Source organism: Malaclemys terrapin, chromosome 5 (genome assembly GCF_027887155.1).
Source record: "Malaclemys terrapin pileata isolate rMalTer1 chromosome 5, rMalTer1.hap1, whole genome shotgun sequence".
Lineage (NCBI taxonomy): Eukaryota > Metazoa > Chordata > Testudines > Emydidae > Malaclemys > Malaclemys terrapin.
The window spans coordinates 19,704,657-19,726,970 of NC_071509.1; the positions used below are offsets into that span (position 1 = coordinate 19,704,657).

The following is a 22,314-nucleotide window of genomic DNA, read 5'->3' on the forward strand; positions in this document are numbered from 1 at the left end:
GAAGATTTTAGTCATTCACAGAATGGATTCTTCTTTAATCTGACCCAGTATATCCAATTTGCGAAGCAGTCATTGCATATAAGAACATAACGTACAACACATTCTCAAAGGATGAAATTCACCCCTCTGTAGAACACCAGCTCAAGGGCCTATGCCTCATTTAAGACCTGAATGTTAAATAGGCCTTTCGCTTTCCCTCTGCACAGAGGAAAATTTCTCCCTAAAAATGTAAGCCTTTTGTTTCTCCTGTGAAACCTATAAACGGGTACAGTGTGAATGGATTGAGACTGATTTCTTTGACAGGATGTCAACTGTCATTGTGTGCAAACCGACCAATAAATGAAACAGCAACCCAGCACATGGAAGTAGAAAGTCTTGACATTTTAATTATCTGAAGAGATTACAAGACGAAAGTCTTCCTTGAGGCAAATGCATTTTAGTATTGATATAGTCATTGTGCTTTTCAGTAAGAGAAATAGGAGTTTGTATTTACATAAGAAACTATAGTGTCTGAGATCCTTAAATATCATATTTATGGAAATGATTCTGAATTACAGCATTTACAAAATAAAAACAAGCTTGAATAAATAATATTCAGTCCATTAAATGAGATTTTTTTCACAGAAGCAACTTTTGTGCATATTTATTTCACAATTGAAGTTTGTTGCATTTTATTTTTTTCATCCTATAAAAGAAGCATTAGATTTGTTGTTTCTCGAAAAATAAAACTGCAATAATCATTGCAATGTGAAGCCTGAGATTTAAGCCTGAATAAGTATCACTGCTTGTACCATACGACCCACCTCACATCTAAGCTACCCACCCTGAGCCAGCTAAACTCTGGTGAATGGTGACACTCCAATTTGAGGATTATGTGAAAGAGACTTTGCAAAAAACATATATATAAATAAAGTGAGGAAAACATATCACAGCTGAATTTACTCACAGCTAGCTTCATAAGGCTTGTGCATTTCACATAAACTAGTGAAGCTGTTTTATCTGATTTACACGGCAGCAATTTCAACAAGCTGTATATCCTTATATGGCTCATCTGCATTGGATAAAAAAAAAATCACAAAGCAAAGGGAATGTACACACACACACACAAACACTGACCAGTTTTTGCTTTATCATTTTAAATGAGGACCCTTCTTGAGCAAAATAGCGCAAACAACTTTTTTATCTTCTCTCCGTCGTCTTGAAACACTGTGTAATACTGCAAGTCACCAAACAGGATACCGCAAAAAGCTCTTGCTATAATTTCCTCCCTAACCGCAGCATGCTGCATTGTTCTTTTCATGTGGCTAACTCAAAGCATGTCCAAACACCTTTGAAAATCTAGTACTCACACAGCTCTTTGTGCAAGATCATTGCATGAATCTATGTGAATTTTTTTTCCAATCCAAGGAGAACCAAAATCTAGCCATGGTGTTTAAAATAAATGTAAATGTCTTCTGAGGTGGTAGCAGGGTGATCTAAAAGTAAGAGTATGAAATATTTTATAAAATTACTCAGCCAACTATGGACGATAAGAAACTTCAGATGCTAGGCCAATATTTCAGACCTTTTGAATAAAAATATACAGTATTGGTTAATGTTTGCCTTTAGAAAATCATTTTAAAAATTTAAAAAACACAGCTTGGGATAAGTTCTGTAACATGTGACACTTATAGTGCTTAACTTTTCCAAAAATATGTTGTTGTTTTTAACAGCAATTCATTAATTTGTTGACTATTTCCTCTGGAGCTGTTTTTTAGGTTAGTATTTTATCACTGATATTGCAAACCAAAGTCTCTCTCATGTTATATTTTTATTACCAGGAATTGGTTTGAACTATGCTGCATGTAAACAACTTCAATCACCACAAATTATATAGAATTAAATTAAAATATGTAAGAATTAATTTTTAGAAGACACCGAGTTATTGCTGTGATGAATAAATGAAAGGCAACAGAAATGTACTGCTCTGGAAACTTCAGTTCTTCCTATTTGGTTCAAAGAGAATTTTGCCTACATGAATATTGAATGCAAGTTTGAAATGTTTTGCCTCAATTAATGTTAGCTTAGGTAGCTTATATCAAGTAATGGAAAAGCTGAATAGCAACCGGCAGACAAGAGCTGACCTTCACACTCAGAAGCATCCTAGAACACTAGTGAATGCAGAAGTGCCCTAGCTTTGGAAATGATTTGCTGTGAGAGTAAGTTAGAGTCAACCACCTACTCTGTTCTTAATCTGTAAAATAAGCAGCAGCGTTTGTTCATTTCTCTGAGCCCTATTTCTTTCCACGCAGTGCATTTTATTCTGCATATGGCATTGTAACGTTAACATTAGAAATTTATGGAAGACTGTACTGTAACCTAACAGCTACAGATGCTTCATGCTTCCCTTTTGCAGCTTAATAAAATGCAATAAAAACTGCCTGTACAAAATTTATAGTAATGGATGTCAAAGCCTACGTGCCCACACAAGGTCCTTCTTTCAAGTTAATTCTTGGCTTAGATCAAATGTAATATCAGTCCATATAAGACTCCAATAGGTACATCACTAGTTTATTATGTCAGATACCAGCTTTGTCACTGTAGAAAGGAGTGACATGGAACATGTAACAGTGAGTGCACACACGGACAGGCTTCATCTGACCATAGCGAGGTAATGGAGCAGAGTGGGAGGAACAGCGAGAGCAGAAGATCTGAAAAATACAAGAGAGATTGATTCCACTTTACATTTTTTTTGTATTTGACATGACTAAAGCAGTTTTCTTAAAGAAGAAGGGACAGAAAATTATGTGCATGACCCTCCTCTGTGAGGTGTTGGAACTGGGAAACAACACTGTCATGCGTCTGACGAAGTGGGTATTCACCCACGAAAGCTTCTGCTCCAATACTTCTGTTAGTCTTAATGGTGCCACAGGACTCTCTGTTGCTTTTTACAGATCCAGACTAACATGGCTACCCTCTGATACTTAACACTGTCATAGGCCCTTTAAGAGGGAAGAGGCCAGTGCACCTGTGACTAGTCAGCTGACCCCCCCAGTTGGGCTTAAGAGAAGGTACCTGGGTCCTCCTGGGTGAGGGAGTCTGGGTGAGTCAGGCCTGAACTGAGTCAGCCAGAAAGGGGACAGAGAGAGCAGACACAGAGCTCTCATTGCCTGAGCAAAAAGCAGTGGAGAACAGAAAGCTCTGCAGGCGCTGTCCGGGAAGAGGGAGATAGGACAGAAGCCAAGAGGCCTGGGTAGCGTGAGGAGCAGACTTTGGAGCAAGAGGAAGGCCCAGGGGTGCACCCCTGAGGCCACTATCCCGTAATGGGGGAGGGAGCCAGAAAATACCCAGGAGGGATGTGAGACTTTTATGAAGCCCAGGTGGGTGGACACGGTTTGTGTTATTCCTGCTTTTGAACTCTAGTGGAGGGTGCTGGGGATACACCCGAGAGTCTTCCAGTCTGAAGGACGATTGAGACTGATCAAGAGCCAAGCATCACAGAAGGTGCTGGAGCCAGGATCTTTGAAGTCCATTTTGGGATTTCAGATGGATAGTTTATTAATATAGACAATGACATGGGTGTTATTAACCTACATGTATTCTTGAAGACTCTTGAGAAGGGGAAACTGAGGGTGGGGAGCTTGCAGGGCCACTCCATGCAATGAAGAAGCAGTCTGAGATGGCAACTCTATGGCAAACACCTTCTAGTGAATTTTAGCTAAAAGCCCTCATCAGGCCGTGACTACAATAAACTGCATCTTGACCTTGCATAGCATCTCTTATGTGTGTATTCCTTACTCACATGAACAGTGCTATCAAAGTTAATGAGACTCCTTGCATAAGTGAGACTCGGGTGGATTGGACACTTGAAGCATTATTAAAATTGCAACTGAAGTGTAACATTGTAAGAAAGGACTAATCGCATGTCTCCTTGGAAACACCCATTCTATATCGCATCTCTTTTTTATCCTGTGCACTTACAAGTAAGAGAGAAAGTGCAGAAAGGACTGGAGACTCATTACTGTTCAGTTCACAGGACCGCAGTGTGACTAGAGCTTAACCTTCCCCCACACACTCTCCACTCACACTTGCTGAGCCGCTCATACACTTTGTACACAATGTGTATGCCACATAAACACAGCAAAAGCAAGGACACAGTGACACAGAGTGCTCAAAGCTGGAACATTTGCCATTCCCACACTGCAGGCTGCTGGAAATTGTTAAAGCTTCAAGGCAGGATTTTAAAAAGCTAGTATTGAGTCTGAGTGCCCAACCTGAGACACCTTAAAAGGGCCTGATTTTGAGAGGATGAGTGCTCTTGACTTTTGGAAAATCATGCCCTTTTAATGTGTCAAATTGGGCACCCACAAATGTAGACAACCAAAATCACAAGTCCGTTAAAAAAATCTTGAGCTCAAGTTTTTTATGATGCAGAGTGCATGGTTGCCTCTGCAGTGTGAATTCCTGTGGTTTGCATGAATTTGCTCTTCTTTTCAGCAGACAGCATATCAGTTGTTTTTACTGAGTCATTACCTTCCCACAGCTCCTACAATGGTGTTTCCTGCGAATTACTGTGAAAGGAGCTTTGCACGCAGTGCAGTAGCTGCAGACTTCATCTGGTACCCAATCAGGAGGATCTATCAAAAACACAACAACACGGAGCATATAGAACAATAATAACCAAGTGCTACTTGGGGGCCTTCAGGGAACAGGAGGAATAAAATATTAAATGTATATAACAATAGTAGCTTTCTGACTAGTATCTCAAAGTGCTTTGCAAACATCCATTTAGGCTGAGAAAAGGCTAATAGAGGGATCACTTCTCCCTCCACTAAAATACAGCCACCTCTGGGGTAGAGCAGGGTAGTCATTTAACAGAATATGGAACCACTGCACAGCCCTTTAACATAGGAAATAAAGAGTATCCTGTAAAACTGACAATGATAGGGAAAGCGTAAAAGGCAGGAATGTTAATTACAGGGGTTGAACCATAAGTATTTTTTTGGCAATGTAACAGAAGCAGCCTAGAGTACAGCGTTGTATTCACTCGCCCGTCAGGCTTCATTACAGACAAGGCAACCCACTTTTTCCTCAATTTGGTTAACCCCCCCCCCACACCCTCACACCCCATATCTCTCCAAATAATCAACTAAGGGCCTGATCCTTCTTTCCTTGCTTAAGCCCTCAGAAACACACTCATTGCTCTTAGTGGAAGTTTGCCTGCACAAAGACCACAGGATCAGAAGCTCCAGTCAATCAAAACATTGAGTTTAAATAGAGCCTTTACCTTTCTAAAGATCTTGGGAGGCAGGTGGACTCCCCTTTGTGGAAGCTAACCCCCCAGCCCCACCCTTCTGCCCACAGCCCCGCTTCCCTCCCCCCCACCATGAGTGGAGCTCTGAGCCCCTTCCCCCTCCCCAGAGGAACCCTGGGCCGGCAGGAACCCCAAGCCCCCTCTCTGCCCCCACACTGTGGGAGGAGTCCTGGGCGATCCCCCAGTCACACCACACCTCCCCTCCCGAGACCCCAAGCCACCCGGGGAAAGCAAAAGTAGCTCTTCCTGAATAACCTGAGATTTATATATAAGCCATGCAGGTTCCGGGATGGTTGAGTAGGCAGTATTTGCTACTCAGCTTCCCGGGTTCATCAGTAATCTCTCTGGAGTCCAGGGAGATTACTGATGAACCTGGGAAGCTGAGTAGCAAACACCACCTCCTCAGCCACCCCGGAACCTGCATATTAATAAGCAAAAACTTCCCTACCATGCAACCCACCAAAACCTGCAACCCAGTATCTGGCAGCGGCGGCTGCGCCAGGGGAGGATTAGCTTCCCCTGGCGGCTGGCCTGTTATATCCACCACCTATGCTAAAGGTAACAGCTTTGATCCCTAACCCAAACACCTCAACTCAAACAGTGAGCACCATTAAAGGTACAACCAATGTTAACAGAGAAAGAATTTTAAAGTATTCTTTAACAAGATGGCCCTTGTTTTTCTTTCAGTGACTTCTGTAATCTTCCACAAAAGCAACGCAGTGACGTGAGCTGCCCCTTGAAAAGCAGAACATATTAGGCTCACTTCTGCTCAGCTGCTTCTGCTAGTGACAAGCTGACATAACCCTGGAGAGCCTGAAATTATGGGGGTCAAAGTGATGTAGCCCATTGCTTAATTAAGTTAATAAAAATCTAATCAAGGGCAAGTTAAGTGCTGCCCAGGATTGACTCTCTGGACATAATGAAAGGTAAACTCCTGGAACTATTTACACAAATTCCCAGAGTCTAGATTCTCTTGGTTATTAGAGTGTGCAGGGCATATGTCTGCTGCTTTATCAGCAGAAAAGAGACAAGATCCCTTCCTCAAGGAACACAGTATCAAACAGAGATAAACATATGATTCATTTAATACACAGGTCAAATGGCAAATGAGTTGCAGGTAGGGTCAGCAAGGAAGAACAATGGCGGGAGACTTAATTAAATGAATGAAAAGGTCAAATCCCAATGTAATCTTCTGTGAAATATTATTTTAATTTCATGTAAAATTTACAAAATTAAAGCAATGATTGTTAAAATAAACCGTATGCACAATTCAACAAATAAAATATTTTAAAAAGCAGGTTAACAAAATAAGAAAAAACTACAAGCACAGCTTCAAAATTCAAAAGGCTTTCTACTTTTCTGAGTTCCCATACTTGGAAATGCACAACTAGGTATATTTTGGGAACTAAACTAGTAGAGAAAGGAATGTTTCATTTTTAATTGTTCAAAATGTGGAGGATTGATTGGACGAAGGCCATGCTTTTAGGGGGAATATCTAAATACAAAATGCAAGTGTGAAGGTAGAATCATTTACGTAGTAGGCCTAAAAAACTTGGGAAAGAAAAAAAGTTACTAAATTGCCAAAAAGCAAGTTCTTAAAAGAGAATAAATGGAATAAATACTTCCAATAAAGAAGTACTGGAATAAATATGCCCTGATTTCATAAGCATACCAATATCCTATAACCCAGAGTTTATGGCTACACAAGAATTTTACTGCCAGATTAACTTCACTGCAAATTAGGTGGTGTTTACCTTTGTGTCCTCCTTGACATGTATAATGACAATATTACTTGGAAAATTATATGCCTCACTGGTACTCAAGATATAGGAGGAGTGTACATATATTATCACTCTATATATTACTTTTCAAAATTAAATATAGTAATTCTTCCCCCAAAGTGACTTTATGAATCTTATTGTTGGCTTACTCATTATTCTTCTTATCACAGTACAGTATATTGTGAGCTAACGTAAAGGGTACTCCTTTTCCTAACTAGTGACCCAGCAAATGCTAAAACAGCTCAAGTGCAGCCGTGAGTTTAGCACTCTGCCCTATTGATTCTGACTTTTACTTCCCACCCCACATGCATCAACCCAATATCAGGTGCACTGCAGCATATCCCTGAAATAACGCTGAGCGCATATAGAACATTTCAAATGCTGTGCAAACATAACTAATTAATCCTCAGTCACATTTTCCCTGTAAGGTTTGTAAATCAGTCAGTTTGCAGATATTAAAAATGAACAAGAGATAAATGATTTGCTCAGAACCACAGTGGTGGGACCAGATTAAAATTTGAGACTCATGGTTTCCAATCCTGTGTTCATTCCTGTAGATGAATTTGTGGCTGAAAAATCTTCCTATGAGGGGCAAAAGCATAGGCTTAACTTTGAGACCAGTAGGCGCTTTCTTAAAGGGAAGCATGTGCTTAAGTGCTTTGCTGGATTGCAGACAAAGTGCTCAACACTTTGCATTGAGCCTTTAACGATTTAGCCATATTTTAAACCAGGCAGGCACCAAGGACAATACAATTTACAACAGGATCCTTCTCCAAGGATCTTCAGCCCCTGTCTCACACAGCCTTGGGAGCTGGCTTTTGGGAGTTATTGTATGTACTAAACATTGAGCTCTCTAGAAGAGATTTTTGAAAGATTGTTTAAGAGAGGTCTCATGAGAGGATAAAAATATAATATGATGGGAAGTACAGCAAGCTTTGTAAATTAAATTCCAAGCATTACTCTGAAGACACTGCTGGAAGCAGGGTGAACGATGCACCAGCACCAACAGGCTTTTATTTTATGCACCTTCTCCTAAGCTGCACTGCTCCACTAGCTCTGCATGCAGCAGGAAATGGAAACGTACAATATCCTTAATCCCTGAGGCACTGTCTACCAGTGCTTTAGAGATCTGCAAACAGAATAGAGAGAGAACCTTGCTCTCAGGGCCAACTGGGCCCACTGCTCTATTGTGCACAGGAGCCAACGAAAATCTGCAGGATAATAGATGACAGGCAGAGAAGCCACAGCAGTGACATCAAGGGGGTAGGGGGAAGAAATAACAAGCATCGGGGAGTGGGGAGGAGGAGGCTAAAATAAGAGGGAGAGAACATTAAATAAAGTGTTAAGAAAAAAGCAGAAGAAAGAAAAAAATATTGAAAATGAATAAGAAAAGTGATTTTAGAGATAGAGAAGAAAGAGTTAAAAAAAAGAATCAAACTTGTTAACACAGCATGAGGGAAAATAGACTGTGAATGAGAGATAGGAACCTTACACGAATCCAGGAGCCAGATGTTTAAGAAAAAACATCAAATACTACCCGTTTTGTGATAAAGCCGCAGGAGCTGGAGGCACTGGAACAAAAAGGCAGGTGGTGTCCAATTCATTTCTATATGCAGCAAATCTGCTGCGCAGCTTTTTATGGTGTTAAAACAAGGATAACATCTCCCTGGCACACAGCACTAGTAGAGAGGTTCCTGAGTTACTCCATTTGGACCTGGCTCCAGACTCCCCCTGACTTTGGGGATTTGGATGTTGTGCTCTGATTCGGGCCCAGCTGTTGGAGAAAGTGAACCGACTGGCCCCTGTATGCATAGAAAAGCTACATAACGAAGACTCAAAGTCTGAGGACAAATGCCAGTTTACTTAAGGGCAGCCTGCCTCTAGCTTAGGGTTACCATATCTCATAAATAAAAAAAGAGGACCCTCCACCGGCCATGGCCCCGCCCATTTCCCCACCCCTAGCCCTGCCCCAACCCCACCCCTTCTCCCACCCTAACTCCGCCCCCTCCTCCCTCCCACTCCCAGCCAGGGGGAAAGGGCTGCCCCAGTGCTACCAGCATCACGGTTTCCCGGGCAGCCCCCAGACCCTGCGCCCCCAGCCGGCGCTTCCCCAGCGCAGCTGGTGCCCGGGAGGGGAAGCGCCCAGCCGGGGGCGCAGGGTCTGGAGGCTGCCCAGCAAACCGTGAAGCCGGTAGCGCTCGGGCTTTGGGCAGCCCCCATGCGTCCGGACCCTGTGCCCCCAGCCGGGCACTTCCCCTCCGGGGCTCCGGCGGCTCTGCGTAACTTACACTGTATAAGTTACACAGAGCCGAAGAGGAGCAGAGCCCCCGCAGCTGGAGGCTCTGCTCCTCTTAGGCTCTGTTTAAGAGCCGGGCTGCCCCAGCGCTACCGGCTTTGGGCAGCCCCCGTGCCTCCGGACCCTGCGCCGCCGGAGCCCGGGAGGGGAAGTGCCCGGCTGGGGGCGCAGGGTCCGGAGGCAAGGGGGCTGCCCGAAGCCGGTAGCTCTCGGGCAGCCCGGTTCTTAAACAGAGCCTCCAGCGGCTGGGGCTCTGTGTAACTGACCCTGTGTCAGTTACACAGAGCCCCGGGGGCTGGAGGCTTTTCTCCTCTTTGGCTCTGTGTAACTGACACTGGGTCAGTTACACAGAGCCCCGGGGGCTGGAGGCTTTTCTCCTCTTTGGCTCTGTGTAACTGACACTGGGTCAGTTACACAGAGCCCCGGGGGCTGGAGGCTCCAGCCGCCCCCGCTCTGTTTAAGAGCTGGGCTGCCCAAGCGCTACCGGCTTCGGGCAGCCCCGTGCCTCCAGATCCTGCACCCCCAGCCGGGCACTTCCCCTCCCGGGCTCTGGCGGCGCAGGGTCCGGAGGCACGGGGCTGCCCGAAGCCGGTAGCGCTCGGGCAGCCCGGCTCTTAAATAGAGACGCGGGGACTGGAGCCTCCAGCCGCCGGGGCTGTGTGTAACTGACACAGTGTCAGTTACACAGAGCCGGGCTGCCGGAGAGCTACCGGCTTCGGGCAGCCCCGTGCCTGGAGACCCTGCGCCGCCGGAGCCCGGGAGGGGAAGTGCCCGGCTGGGGGCGCAGGGTCTCCAGGCACGGGGCTGCCCGAAGCCGGTAGCACTCGGGCAGCCCGGCTCTTAAACAGAGCCTCCAGCGGCTGGGGCTCTGTGTAACTGACACTGTGTCAGTTACACACAGCCCCGGCGGCTGGAGGCTCCAGTCCCCGCAGCTCTATTTAAGAGCCGGGCTGCCGGAGCGCTACCGGCTTCGGGCAGCCCCTATGCCTCCGGACCCTGCGCCCCCAGCCGGGCACTTCCCCTCCCGGGCTCCAGCGGCGCAGGGTCTCCAGGCACGGGGCTGCCCGAAGCCGGTAGCGTTCAGGCAGCCGGGCTCTTAAACAGAGCCGCCATTTTCCCGGACATGTTCCGCTTTTTGGCAATTCCCCCCGGACGGGGGTTTGACTGCCGAAAAGCCGGACATGTCCGGGAAAAAGAGGACGTATGGTAACCCTACTCTAGCTTGCCAAAGGGACTTATGCTCATGCGGTGTTCTGACAAACAGGAGGCTGGGTTCAGTTTCCCGTCCTGGTCTCTCACTTATGAGAATGTTGTGGAAACAAAACATCTAGTCCCTGGAGGGAAGAAATGCCTCGTAACACAGCAATGACTGCTCTGGCCAAGGAATAAGGCCGACCTGTTCCAGAAAGGCTGAGTCCACTCAGCTGGGAAGAGTGGGCTGTGATGCAGGAAACTGGGAGAGAGGGGCTTTAAAGTGAGGGAAATTGGGAGATTGTTAGGGCTCCAACAAGGCTAGCTCTAGTGGATTTCATCCCAGTACAATGACCAGGGTATCTCTTTAGCACTAAGTACTAAGCACATGGCAAGACACACACTGTGGCTGAACTGTCCAGAGAAGGTGGTCCACATTGAACCTTGTGTACTGGTCTGGATATTCGGAGACAACCATTAACACAGAGCTCCTACTGAAACTCTCTGCTGGGCCTGTGTGTGTCAGATTTCACCAAGCACAACTGAGAAGAGAGAGAGAGAGAGAGAGAGAGAGAGAGCGCGAGCAACCCATATATAACCCTCGTTATCTTCTCCCAAACTAGGCAGGAGCGGCGCCAGGGTTTTTGCCGCCCTAGGCAGCAGCGCTCCTCTTCTGAGCATTTGGCGGCGGGGAGTCCTTCTGCTCTGCGTCTTTGGGGCACTTCGGCGGCGGGTGCCGGAAGGAGTGAAGGACCCGCCGCCGAATTTCCGGCGAAGACCCGGAGCGGAAGGACCCCCCACCGCCGAATTTCCGCTGAGGGCGGCAAAATGCCACCCCCCAAATCCTGCCGCCCTAGGCGACCGCCTAGGGTCGCCAAGTGGAAGCACCGGCCCTGAAACTAGGGTGACAGGTGTCCTGATTTTATAGGGACAGTCCCGATTTTTGGGTCTTTTTCTTATATAGGTTCCTATACCTCCCACCCCCGTCCTGATTTTTCACATTTGCTGTCTGGTCACCCTATCCCAAACTAACTTTAAAAGTTCTGTTTCTACCATGGCATATGAAACGTATGCCACTGCAAATGTCACAGTGCATTACCTTCACAAGTGCACAAAAGCCAGATCATCTTGCTCTCACTCTCCTTGTGGAAGCAGAATTACTGAACATGGTAAATACTTGTGCTGTAAGCATGACAACTAGAGAACTCTGGGGACATCAGTAATGCTTGCCAAGTTTGGAAAGTACCATCACCTTTTCCCCTCCCTTCAACTCCTACCTTAAAATCGGCCCTTTGGTCCATAACACAACTTCTCTAAGAGAAGTTCTCTTGCGCAGTTTTTATATAATCCCTCCAGTCTTTGGTGCCTGAAAAGTCATCCAAGGCAATTAGACCCAGATATTCCTTCCCTTTCTCAGTAAGGATATGTTTACACAGTAAGTGAGGGTGTGATTGTAGCATGAGTAGGCATACCCATGCTAGCCTTAATCTTGCTAGCGTAGATAACAACAGTAATGTAGACATGATGGCATGGGCTAGCAATCTGCATATGTATCCGGGAGTCCCTGGAGGTCTCGTAGTCTGGTTACTAGCCTGTTCTGAAGACTATGTCACCACGTCTACACTGCTATTGTTACCCGTGTTAGCTAGATTAAAGCTAGCACAGGTTTGCCTACCATACTACAATCACACCTCACTTGCATTGTAGACATACCCTCAAAGAGTTCAGTCAGTACAGACTATTATTTTGGTAGCACATGTTTGGATTGAAACCATCTTTCTTTTGCCCCGTGCTTCAAAATCTGGAATCACATTGATATTGAAATTCTGATTTCTATCTGTCTAAGGAACTTTCTCTCAATTCATTTCTGGGGCACAGTAAAGTTCTAATCTTTTTGCAGAGCAAAAAACTCAGTCAATATGTTGGTACTTAGAAACCGGGGGAAAGTTGTGTTATTGTGGTGCCACACGGCAGCAGAGCTTCATAGCAACTGCAGGACTAAGTTTCTGTACAAACAGAAAAAGCCCCAAAGAACCTACAATCTAAATAACATGCAAACAATACAGATCAGACCTATAAAATAGGGATACAAAAGATGAAGACTCCAACTGGATAAGATGTGATTCTCCTTGCAAGTTCCCTGGACTTAAGTCAGACCAAGTTATTGTTGCATAACATGAAACCAGACCTATTAAAAGCTGTGAGTCTGGAAATTTGGCGGCTTTATACAAATAATGAAATACACCATTCTACTCTATGTAGGCTTTTATGCAGCGCTCATCACTGTAGTATCTGAGCAACTTCCTGTAGTGGAGTGGTTTTCAAGCTGGGGACTGCTGGGATCTGCAGATCTGTGTCTAAGGGGTCCGTGAAAGGTTTTTGTACCATAGAACAGTAGTTTTCGACCTGTGGTGCACGGACTCCTGGGGTCCGCAGACTATGTCAAAGATTTCCAAAGGGGTCCGCACCTCCATTCGAAATGTTGTAGGGGTCCGCAAATGAAAATAGGTTGAAAACGTCTGCCGCAGTGCATTTAACAACGTGATTAAACATCAATCACATTGCTTATTCTCTCATCCTCTCCCCAGAGAATCTGCACTGATTTTTATATTTGATGATTACATGTTGCCTCATTTGCATAAACCCCAGGACCAGATCCAGCAATCCCCCCTTGAGTTCACCACCTCTCTCCCTTTGTCTGGCTTCCCTCTTTCCCCCCCTCAAGTTTCCTCTGTCTTGTCCCCTCCCTTTCTCTGGCTCCCCAGAAGCAGTAGAAACTTTCCCTCTAAGTTCTGGCGTCCTCTCTTCCCCCCACCCTCCAAGGAGTACATCTTGGTGCTGGGATCTAGAATGTAGCTCCCTTCCCAGCCTGCTGCAGAGGGTTTCCTGTCTCCTCCTGCTGTGGCTGGCAGTGTGCTGCTCCCCCTGCTGTTGGGCTCTCTGTACTGTTGAGCAGCAGCTTTGTGGAGGAAGTTCTTGATCTTGCCAGAGGGGAGATTTCAGGCCCTTTATGCTCGGTAGTTCAGCTTACTACCTGGAAAACCAGAGATTCAAGCAGCCACTCTGGAAGCCAGGAGGAGGTACCTGAAATCAGGATTCTCCCAGGGAAACTGGGAGTCTTAACAGGTGATGTGTGGAGCACTGTCTCATGACTCAGGTAGAGCTGCTGACTAAGGAAGAGTTTTGCAACAATTTAACTGATTTCATTTACACACTGTTGTTGGTCATCGTTGTAAAGACCGGAGCTGCTATAGTCATTTAGAGGACAACAGGAACATTGGTTGTTCACATCAGGCTGACAATGAATTCTGGTTTAACAATTATTAGATACTATATTCCGCAAATACTCTAGTGTGCAGTTTCCCATGGCTATGGGAATTAGGGTTTAAGACCTGGGCTTAGGGATACTGGATATGGTTAACTCTGCATGTTAGAGAGCAGCATGGAGTTATGACTAGGCAAAATAGGGGGAGAGAGGAGAAATTATGTTATGTGTCACAAACAGATGCAAACACATGGCACAAACAGCTATTTATGCTGGCATTCATGACACCTACACTAAGCCTGGAGTTATGACTAGGTGATGGTGAGCAAGGTGGTGTTATAGGAACGGGAGTGGGATCAGAAGGGAAAAATTACTGTACTGTTACATGGTACAAACAGATGCTTTCACATGATTACCCTGGAAATTCACAGCAACCATGTTATGTCTGGAATAGAAGTTGTATCTGAAGGGCTATGACAAATCTATCTTTAAACAGCACAAATAGCTGCATGACACATCCATCTTTCCTCCAGAATGTCTTTTGGTTTGAAATCTCATGCTTATTTTTATGACAGAGATAAATCTAACTTTCTCTTTGTCTGCCCATATATCCAGGACCTTGTCTACATGAGAATTGTTCAGATCCATAATTCCCAATGGGTAAGGCTCCAGCGGTGGTAGCACCAGCAGAAACTGTAGTACAGACAAACCTTGGTAAGTTGCCTAAGGTTAGACATCACAGTACTAACAATACCCAAGCCAATACCCAAGCCAAGGTGATGTGCAGATTTCATTTGAGGACAAGAACTGAGAGGTCAAATGTGGATTGAGTGCTTTATGAAAAGTGTTCACTCATGGATGATATGGTGTTTTTGTCTTCTATCATTTTCTGTGCAAGTTCATTCGCGAGCATAGTGATTGTCTATGCAGAGTTAAGGTTCCCTCTAAAACTGAAACTAAGATTTTTGCTACCTTTAATCTATGTATAAGTTTTCTTAATGCTGTGTAACATTTTCCTAATGTGCTAGGATACTTTTTTCTAGAAGACAAATATATCTCAGTCTTAGCTGTGCGTTTGCAAAGATTTTTGTAGTGGGACATGAAATAATCCAGAGTTTATTGCATTTCACCTTCACAAAGTCACTAGGTTTCTAAGTCACCTACCCTTATCAGTGTCAGGTGGATCATAATACAAATTCATATTTGTTTTATGATCCATACCAGCTGGTGGATTTTAAACAGAGTCAGAATGAGAAATCTGATAAAATTGAGAGCGGTTCATTATCATCATCTGGAACTAGAGCCACTAGTGGAATTTTAGATCTATTTATTCATCTTTACTGATTGAAAGTAATCTTGTATTTTTGGGCACCATTTGCAAGGGAGTACTGTCTGTGATTATATATGGGAATTAATTAGAAATATTTGGAGATTTCTTCCCTGTTAGATAGTCTGGTGAACTTTTTCAGTGTGAAAGGTATTTGTGCTCTTTGGTGAGAGCCGGTGCCAGGGGTTACAGATATGCTCATTTTCTGTAAGTTTGTTCACTTTATGTGGAAACGTGAATAAAAAAAAAAAAAGAGAAGCGATTGGAAGTATAGAAATGCTACACACACAAGAGTATCATTGACTGGTGCAATCCCAACAATGGCCTTCAGGATGAATTCACGGGATGAGGCAGACATGTGAGAGTCTAGACTCTACACCAGGGGTTGGCAACCTTTCAGAAGTGGTGTGCCGAGTCTTCATTTATTCACTCTAATTTAAGGTTTCGCGTGCCAGTAATACATTTTAACATTTTTAGAAGGTCTCTTTCTATAAGTCTATAATATATAACTAAACTATTGTTGTATGTAAAGTAAATAAGGTTTTAAAAATGTTTAAGAAGCTTCATTTAAAATTAAATTAAAATGCAGAGCCCTCCAGACCGGAGGCCAGGACCCAGGCAGTGTGAGTGCCACTGAAAATCAGCTTGCGTGCCGCCTTTGGCACACGTGCCATAGGTTGCCTACCCCTGCTCTACGCTATACTGCAGTTTGTGGTGCCATCTGTTGGATGTTTGTGGAAGAACAGAAACATTTAACCATTCAATATCATCTGGCATATATGAGAAGAAAATCTGCATAATTCATGTCAACAATGACAACTTTGAGCACCTCAGTGACTTGCATAACCTCCTGTTTCTGTAGAGATGTGGGCCTGAATTTCTTGGGGCGGGGGGTTGTGTGCACAGTTCTTGTGTAGAACCCAGGCAGTTTTAACTCCACATGCAGATTGAGCTAAGACTTTCTAAGCCTAGAGAGTATTTGAAAGTCCTGAAACTTTTTACCAGTAGTCCATTACTTGCCCCTATGCCTCCACTCCCGAACAGTCAGAAAATCCTTCAATCTTTACACCCTGAACTAATGCTGGCACTGCTCTTCCCATAATCTGGGCAGTGGGGAACTTCCGTGGTGCCACTTAAATGTCCCAGTTTAAGGCTGGCAGGACCTATTTTTTCAGTCTGGTTGTTTTGTGTGCGTCATTCTGGAAGCCAGAGAATGCAAGGCTAGAATGACTGTCTTGGCATAAGCAGTCTCATTACCAAAGATAACACTGGGGAAAGTCCAGTATGTGAACAAATTAGGAGCAAGTCCCTCCCAAAATTACTGATTATCAGAATGTGTTGAGCTTTGACTTTGGGATCTACCTTTCTTTATCTAACTCTTGATGGGCTTCTGTACCACCGACAGACCCCGGTCGTCAGTAGGCAGGATCAAACCTGGGACCTCTGGAACTAAATGCATGAGCCAAAAGCCATATAGGTAAAGCTGTAGAGCAGACTCATTAATGTCTCTCTCTAAGTGGTCTCAGTGCTACTAGATGGGACAGAACACGACACCCAGGAGGTGTGTGGGTTACACTTGCCTAGAGCTCTACTTTACCAATAGCCGTCTACTTATATGTCCCCCACCACTGTAGAACCCGGGACACTGACAAGTCCATCTAAAATGGTGAGAAAAATGAAGTTTCTTTTCTTTGCTTAAACCATTTTTTCTTTATTCTTGACTAGAAAGGATGAATTTTAGACCCCAACAAGCCCATATTTAGTTAAATGAGACTCTATGGCTTTCCCACTCATCTTGTCCATACAATTTAATTTCCTCTTTTTCCAGCAGTGGCAAAAGATACACTTCCCTTCACTTCCTATTTCGTGATATAGTCCCATTGCTTTAGATGAACTGGGAAAAACTGTAGCCACTCAGACAGAGTGACTGAGGCAGATGCAGTCAACGAAGTCAATGGAGCTGCACTGATTTACACTAGCAAAGGATCTGGCCCTATCACACCTCAGTGTTATTTTTACATTAACTCCGCTGGAAGCTGAATCAGACTCCTAAAATGCTAGTTGTTCAAATCCTGATTAAAGCACAAATGAGGAGGAGATTAGTGATATCGTTCTAGTCTCTAGCATATTTCTATCATCCATATCACAGGATAGACTGGAGCAGCGAACTGCGGTCACTGGGAGCCGCGATCGGCCAAACCTGCGGACATGGCAGGTACACAAACCGGCCCGGCCCGCCAGGGGCTTTCCCTGCACAAGCGGCGGAAGAAGTTTGGGAACCACTGGTATAGAATATTTAAAAATGTGTTCTTCTATATGTGGTGTTCCATGTAAAGCTAAGCATATGCACCTCAGAACCAATCAAATTCAGATTCAGCCACCACTGAATTTTAAGGAAGTTCAGATGCAGACTCAAACTATGTGGTTGGTTTCATACCTGTATCTATATACCTAAACCAAAATTGGAGATAGGAACTTCTTGGATGCTTGAATCCTGATCTGAATTTTGTGATTAACTCCCATTTCTAACAGCATAGAAATAGGGGTCTACATTTTCAGAAGTGGAAGCTTCAGTTTTAGTTCAGCTTGAGAGATCTTTAAAAGAGCTTGGTTTTCTAAGGGCGTTGACCTTTCAAGGCGTCTGAAGTTGGGGACCAAAAATCACTAGATGACACTTTTGAAAACTGAGAACTTCCTATCAGTTGAATATCACTGAGAATAAGAGGTTGCCAGACTCCCAGTGGGATGCAGCACTTGCATTTAGCCCTAAAAGATCAGACTGTCTGTAGTGTGAGTTTGTTTGTGTTTGGGGGTTACTCGCTGTGTTCTGAGCTTGTGTTTGTCCGCCTGTTTGTTTGGTTGGTTGAAGGACCATGTGCTGTGGCTGGCAGTTGGAAGCTGTGAGCTTCAAAGGAAGCCTCTGTTAATTGGCTGAGCCTTAGTCAGTGGGCGGGACTATCAAGCAGGCCAGGGCTTTATAAAGCAGTGCGCAAGCGACCAGGGAGCTTTGTGACCAGGGGCTGCTAACAGGGAGTTTCGCAAGGGAGTTTGGAAGGGAGCAAGGGCCCTGTGCTGTTTTCTTTAAAACTATAAACTAAACTACAGTCAAAACTTCCTGATTTAAACAACACCCTTTCATTAACTAGGAGACCATGCAGGCAGAAGCCCACCAGCAGAGTGGGGGCTATCCAGTTTATTGCGCTGAGTGCAGCATGTATGATTACCTGCCCTGTGGGCGGGTGGCGTACGTGTGCATTGGGTGCAAGGAGCTCCTGGCCCTCAGAAACCGCGTATGGGCTTTGGAGGCCAGGGTGGCGGAACTGGAGGAGCTAAGGGAGGCAGAGAAGTATATTGATGAGGTTTTCCAGGACACTGTAGAATTGTCCCACCTCCGGTCAGACAGCCCCAGCGCTGTTGAGGAGGATGAAAGGCCCAGGGAAGCAGAGCAGTCAATAGGAGCAGAGGGAAACCTTCCCATAGTTGGGACCCTCCTTCCAGATGGTGTTAGGGTATCCTCTCACACTGAGGTTACCTCTCCGGGGGAGGGAACTCCAGTCACTAGGAAAAGGCAGGTATATATGTAGTGCTGGGGAGGAGCCGGTGTTCGTGGTACATGTAGGTACCAATGATATAGGGAAGGGAAGGAGAGATGTCCTGGAGGCCAAATTTAGGCTGCTAGGGAAGAGACTGAAATCCAGGACCTCTATGGCATTCTCAGAAATGCTCCCAGTTCCACGCGCAGGGCCAGGTAGGCAGGCAGAGCTTCAGAGTCTCAATGTGTGGATGATACGATGGTGTAGAGAGGAGGGGTTTAAATTCATTAGGATTGGGGAAACTTTTGGGATAGGGGGAGCCTATACTGGAAGGATGGGCTCCACCTAAACTGAAGTGGAACCAGACTGCTGGCACTTAACATTAAAAAGGTAGAGCAGTTTTTAAACTAGGAGATGGGGGAAAGCCGACTGCTGCAGAAGAGCATGTGGATCGGACAGAGACTTCTCTTAGAAGAGAGTCTATTGACAGAGATTCTCTAGGTTCTAGTAGGGAACAGAGGATGGAAGAGGATAATGTAAAGGCCAGATCAGATGAGAAACATTCACATAAAGAATTGGACACATCAGAAAAGGGCAGATAAATAAACAGCGACAAGTTTTTAAAGTGCTTGTACACAAATGCTAGAAGTCTAAATAATAAGATAGGTGAACTAGAGTGCCTTGTGATAAAGGAAGATATTGATACAATAGGTATCACAGAAACCTGGTGGACTGAGGACAATCAGTGGGACACAATCGTTCCGGGGTACAAAATATATCGGAAGGACAGAACAGGTCATGCGTGGGGGGAGTGGCACTATATGTGAAAGAAAATGTAGAATCAAATATAGTAAAAATCTTAAGTGAATCCACATGTTCCATAGAATCTCTATGGATAGTAATTCCATGTTCTAATAAGAATATAACATTAGGGATCTATTATAGACCACCTGACCAGGACAGTGATAGTGATGATGAAATGCTAAGGGAAATTAGAGAGGATATCAAAATTAAAAACTAATAATAGTGGGGGATTTCAATTATCCCCATATTGACTGGGAACACGTCACCTCAGGATGAAATGCAGAGACAAAATTTCTCGATACTTTAAATGACTGCTTCTTGGAGCAGCTGGTACAGGAACCCACAAGGGGAGAGGCAACTCTAGATTTAGTCCTGAGTGGAGCGCAGGAGCTGGTCCAAGAGGTAACTATAACAGGACTGCTTGGAAATAGTGACCATAATATAACAACATTTAACATTCCTGTGGTGGGAAGAACATCTCAACAGCCCAACACTGTGGCATTTAATTTCAAAATGGGGAACTATGCAAAAATGAGGGGGTTAGTTAAACAGAAATTAAAAGGTACAGTGACTAAAGTGAAATCCCTGCAAGCTGCATGGGCACTTTTTAAAGACACCATAATAGAGGCCCAACTTAAATGTATACCCCAAATTAAGAAACACAATAAAAGAACTAAAAAAGAGCCACCGTGGCTTAACAACCATGTAAAAGAAGCAGTGAGAGATAAAAAGACTTCCTTTAAAAAGTGGAAGTCAAATCCTAGCGAGGTAAATAGAAAGGAGCATAAACATTGCCAGATCAAGTGTAAAAATGTAATAAGAAAAGCCAAAGAGAAGATTGAAGAACAGCTAGCCAAAAACTCAAAAGGTAATAACAAAATGTTTTTTAAGTACATCAGAAGCAGGAAGCCTGCTAAACAACCAGTGGGGCCCCTCGATGATCCAGATAGAAAAGGAGCGCTTAAAGACGATAAAGTCATTGCGGAGAAACTAAATGAATTGTTTGCTTCAGTCTTCACGGCTAAGAATGTTAGGGAGATTCCCAAACCTGAGCCGGCTTTTGTAGGTGACAAATCTGAGGAACTGTCACAGATTGAAGTGTCACTAGAGGAGGTTTTGGAATTAATTGATAAACTTAACATTAACAAGTCACCGGGACCAGATGGCATTCATCCAAGAGTTCTGAAAGGACTCAAATGTGAAATTGCGGAACTATTAACTAGGGTTTGTAACCGGTCCTTTAAATCGGCTTCTGTACCCAACGACTGGAAGATAGCAAATGTAACGCCAATATTTAAAAAGGGCTCTAGAGGTGATCCCGGCAATTACAGACCGGTAAGACTAACATCGGTAATGGGCAAATTAATCAAAACAATAGTAAAGAATAAAATTGTCAGACACCTAGAAGAACATAAATTGTTGGGCAAAAGTCAACATGGTTTCTGTAAAGGGAAATCGTGTCTTACTAATCTATTAGAGTTCTTTGAAGGGGTCAACAAACATGTGGACAAGGGGGATCCAGTGTGTACGTAGATTTCCAGAAAGCCTTTGACAAGATCCCTCACCAAAAGCACTTACATAAATTAGGTTGTCATGGGATAAAAGGGAATGTCCTTTCATGGATTGAGAACTGGTTAAAAGACAGGGAACAAAGGGTAGGAATAAATGGTAAATTCTTAGAATGGAGAGGGGTAACTAGTGGTGTTCCCCAAGGGTCAGTCCTAGGACCAGTCCTATTCAACTTATTCATGAATGATCTGGAGAAAGGGGTAAAAAGTGAGGTGGCAAAGTTTGCAGATGATACTAAACTGCTCAAGATAGTTAAGACCAAAGCAGACTGTGAAGAACTTCAAAAAGTTAACAAAACTAAGCAATTGGGCAACAAAATGGCAAATGAAATTTAATGTGGATAAATGTAAAGTAATGCACATTGGAAAAAATAACCCCAACTATACATACAATATTATGGGGGCTAATTTAGCTACAACAAATCAGGAAAAAGATCTTGGAGTCATCGTGGATAGTTCTCTGAAGATTGCACGCAAAGTGTGCAGAGGCAGTCAAAAAAGCAAACAGGATGTTAGGAATCATTGAAAAGGGGATAGAGAATAAGATGGAGAATATATTATTGCCCTTATATAAATTGATGGTACGCCCACATCTTGAATACTGTGTACAGATGTGGTCTCCTCATCTCAAAAAAGATATACTGTCACTAGAAAAGGTTCAGAGAAGGGCAACTAAAATGATTAGGGGTTTGGAAAGGGTCCCATATGAGGAGAGATTAAAGAGGCTAGGACTTTTCAGCTTGGAAAAGAGGAGACTAAGGTGGGATATGACAGAGGTATATACAATTATGAGTGATGTGGAGAAAGAAGATAAGGAAAAGTTATTTACTTATTCCCATAATACAAGAACTAGGAGTCACCAAATGAAATTAATAGGCAGCAGGTGTAAAACAAATAAAAGGAAGTTCTTCTTCACACAGCCCACAGTCAACTTGTGGAACTCCTTGCCTGAGGAGGTTGTGAAGGCTAGGACTATAACAGCGTTTAAAAGAGAACTGGATAAATTCATGGAGGTTAAGTCCATTAATGGCTATTAGCCACAATGGGTAAGGAATGGTGTCCCTAGCCTCTGTTTGTCAGAGGGTGGAGATGGATGGCAGGAGAGAGATCACTTGATCATTACCTGTTAGGTTCATTCCCTCTGGGGCACCTGGCATCGGCCACTGTCGGTAGACAGGATACTGGGCTAGATGGACCTTTGGTCTGACCCAGTACAGCCATTCTTATGTTCTTATGACTTCAAAATACAAGTTATT

General features: G+C 44.2%; 1 protein-coding gene across 5 annotated transcripts in view; it reads right to left on the reverse strand.

Annotated features, from left to right (window-relative positions):
* Positions 1-360: 360 nt before the first annotated feature.
* The window catches only part of ZFYVE28 (zinc finger FYVE-type containing 28), a 294,752-nt gene continuing 272,798 nt past the window's right edge, over positions 361-22,314 (reverse strand). For 4 of the 5 annotated variants that reach the window (XM_054030704.1, XM_054030703.1, XM_054030702.1 and 1 more), the window contains 2 exons: positions 4,513-4,616; positions 361-2,690 (listed from right to left, as the gene is read on the reverse strand). In XM_054030704.1, coding sequence (XP_053886679.1) covers positions 2,559-2,690; positions 4,513-4,616 — 236 coding nt within the window. In that variant the 3' untranslated portion in view covers positions 361-2,558. The remainder of the gene's footprint in view (positions 2,691-4,512; positions 4,617-22,314) is intronic. The other variant, XM_054030705.1, reaches the window with a different exon arrangement.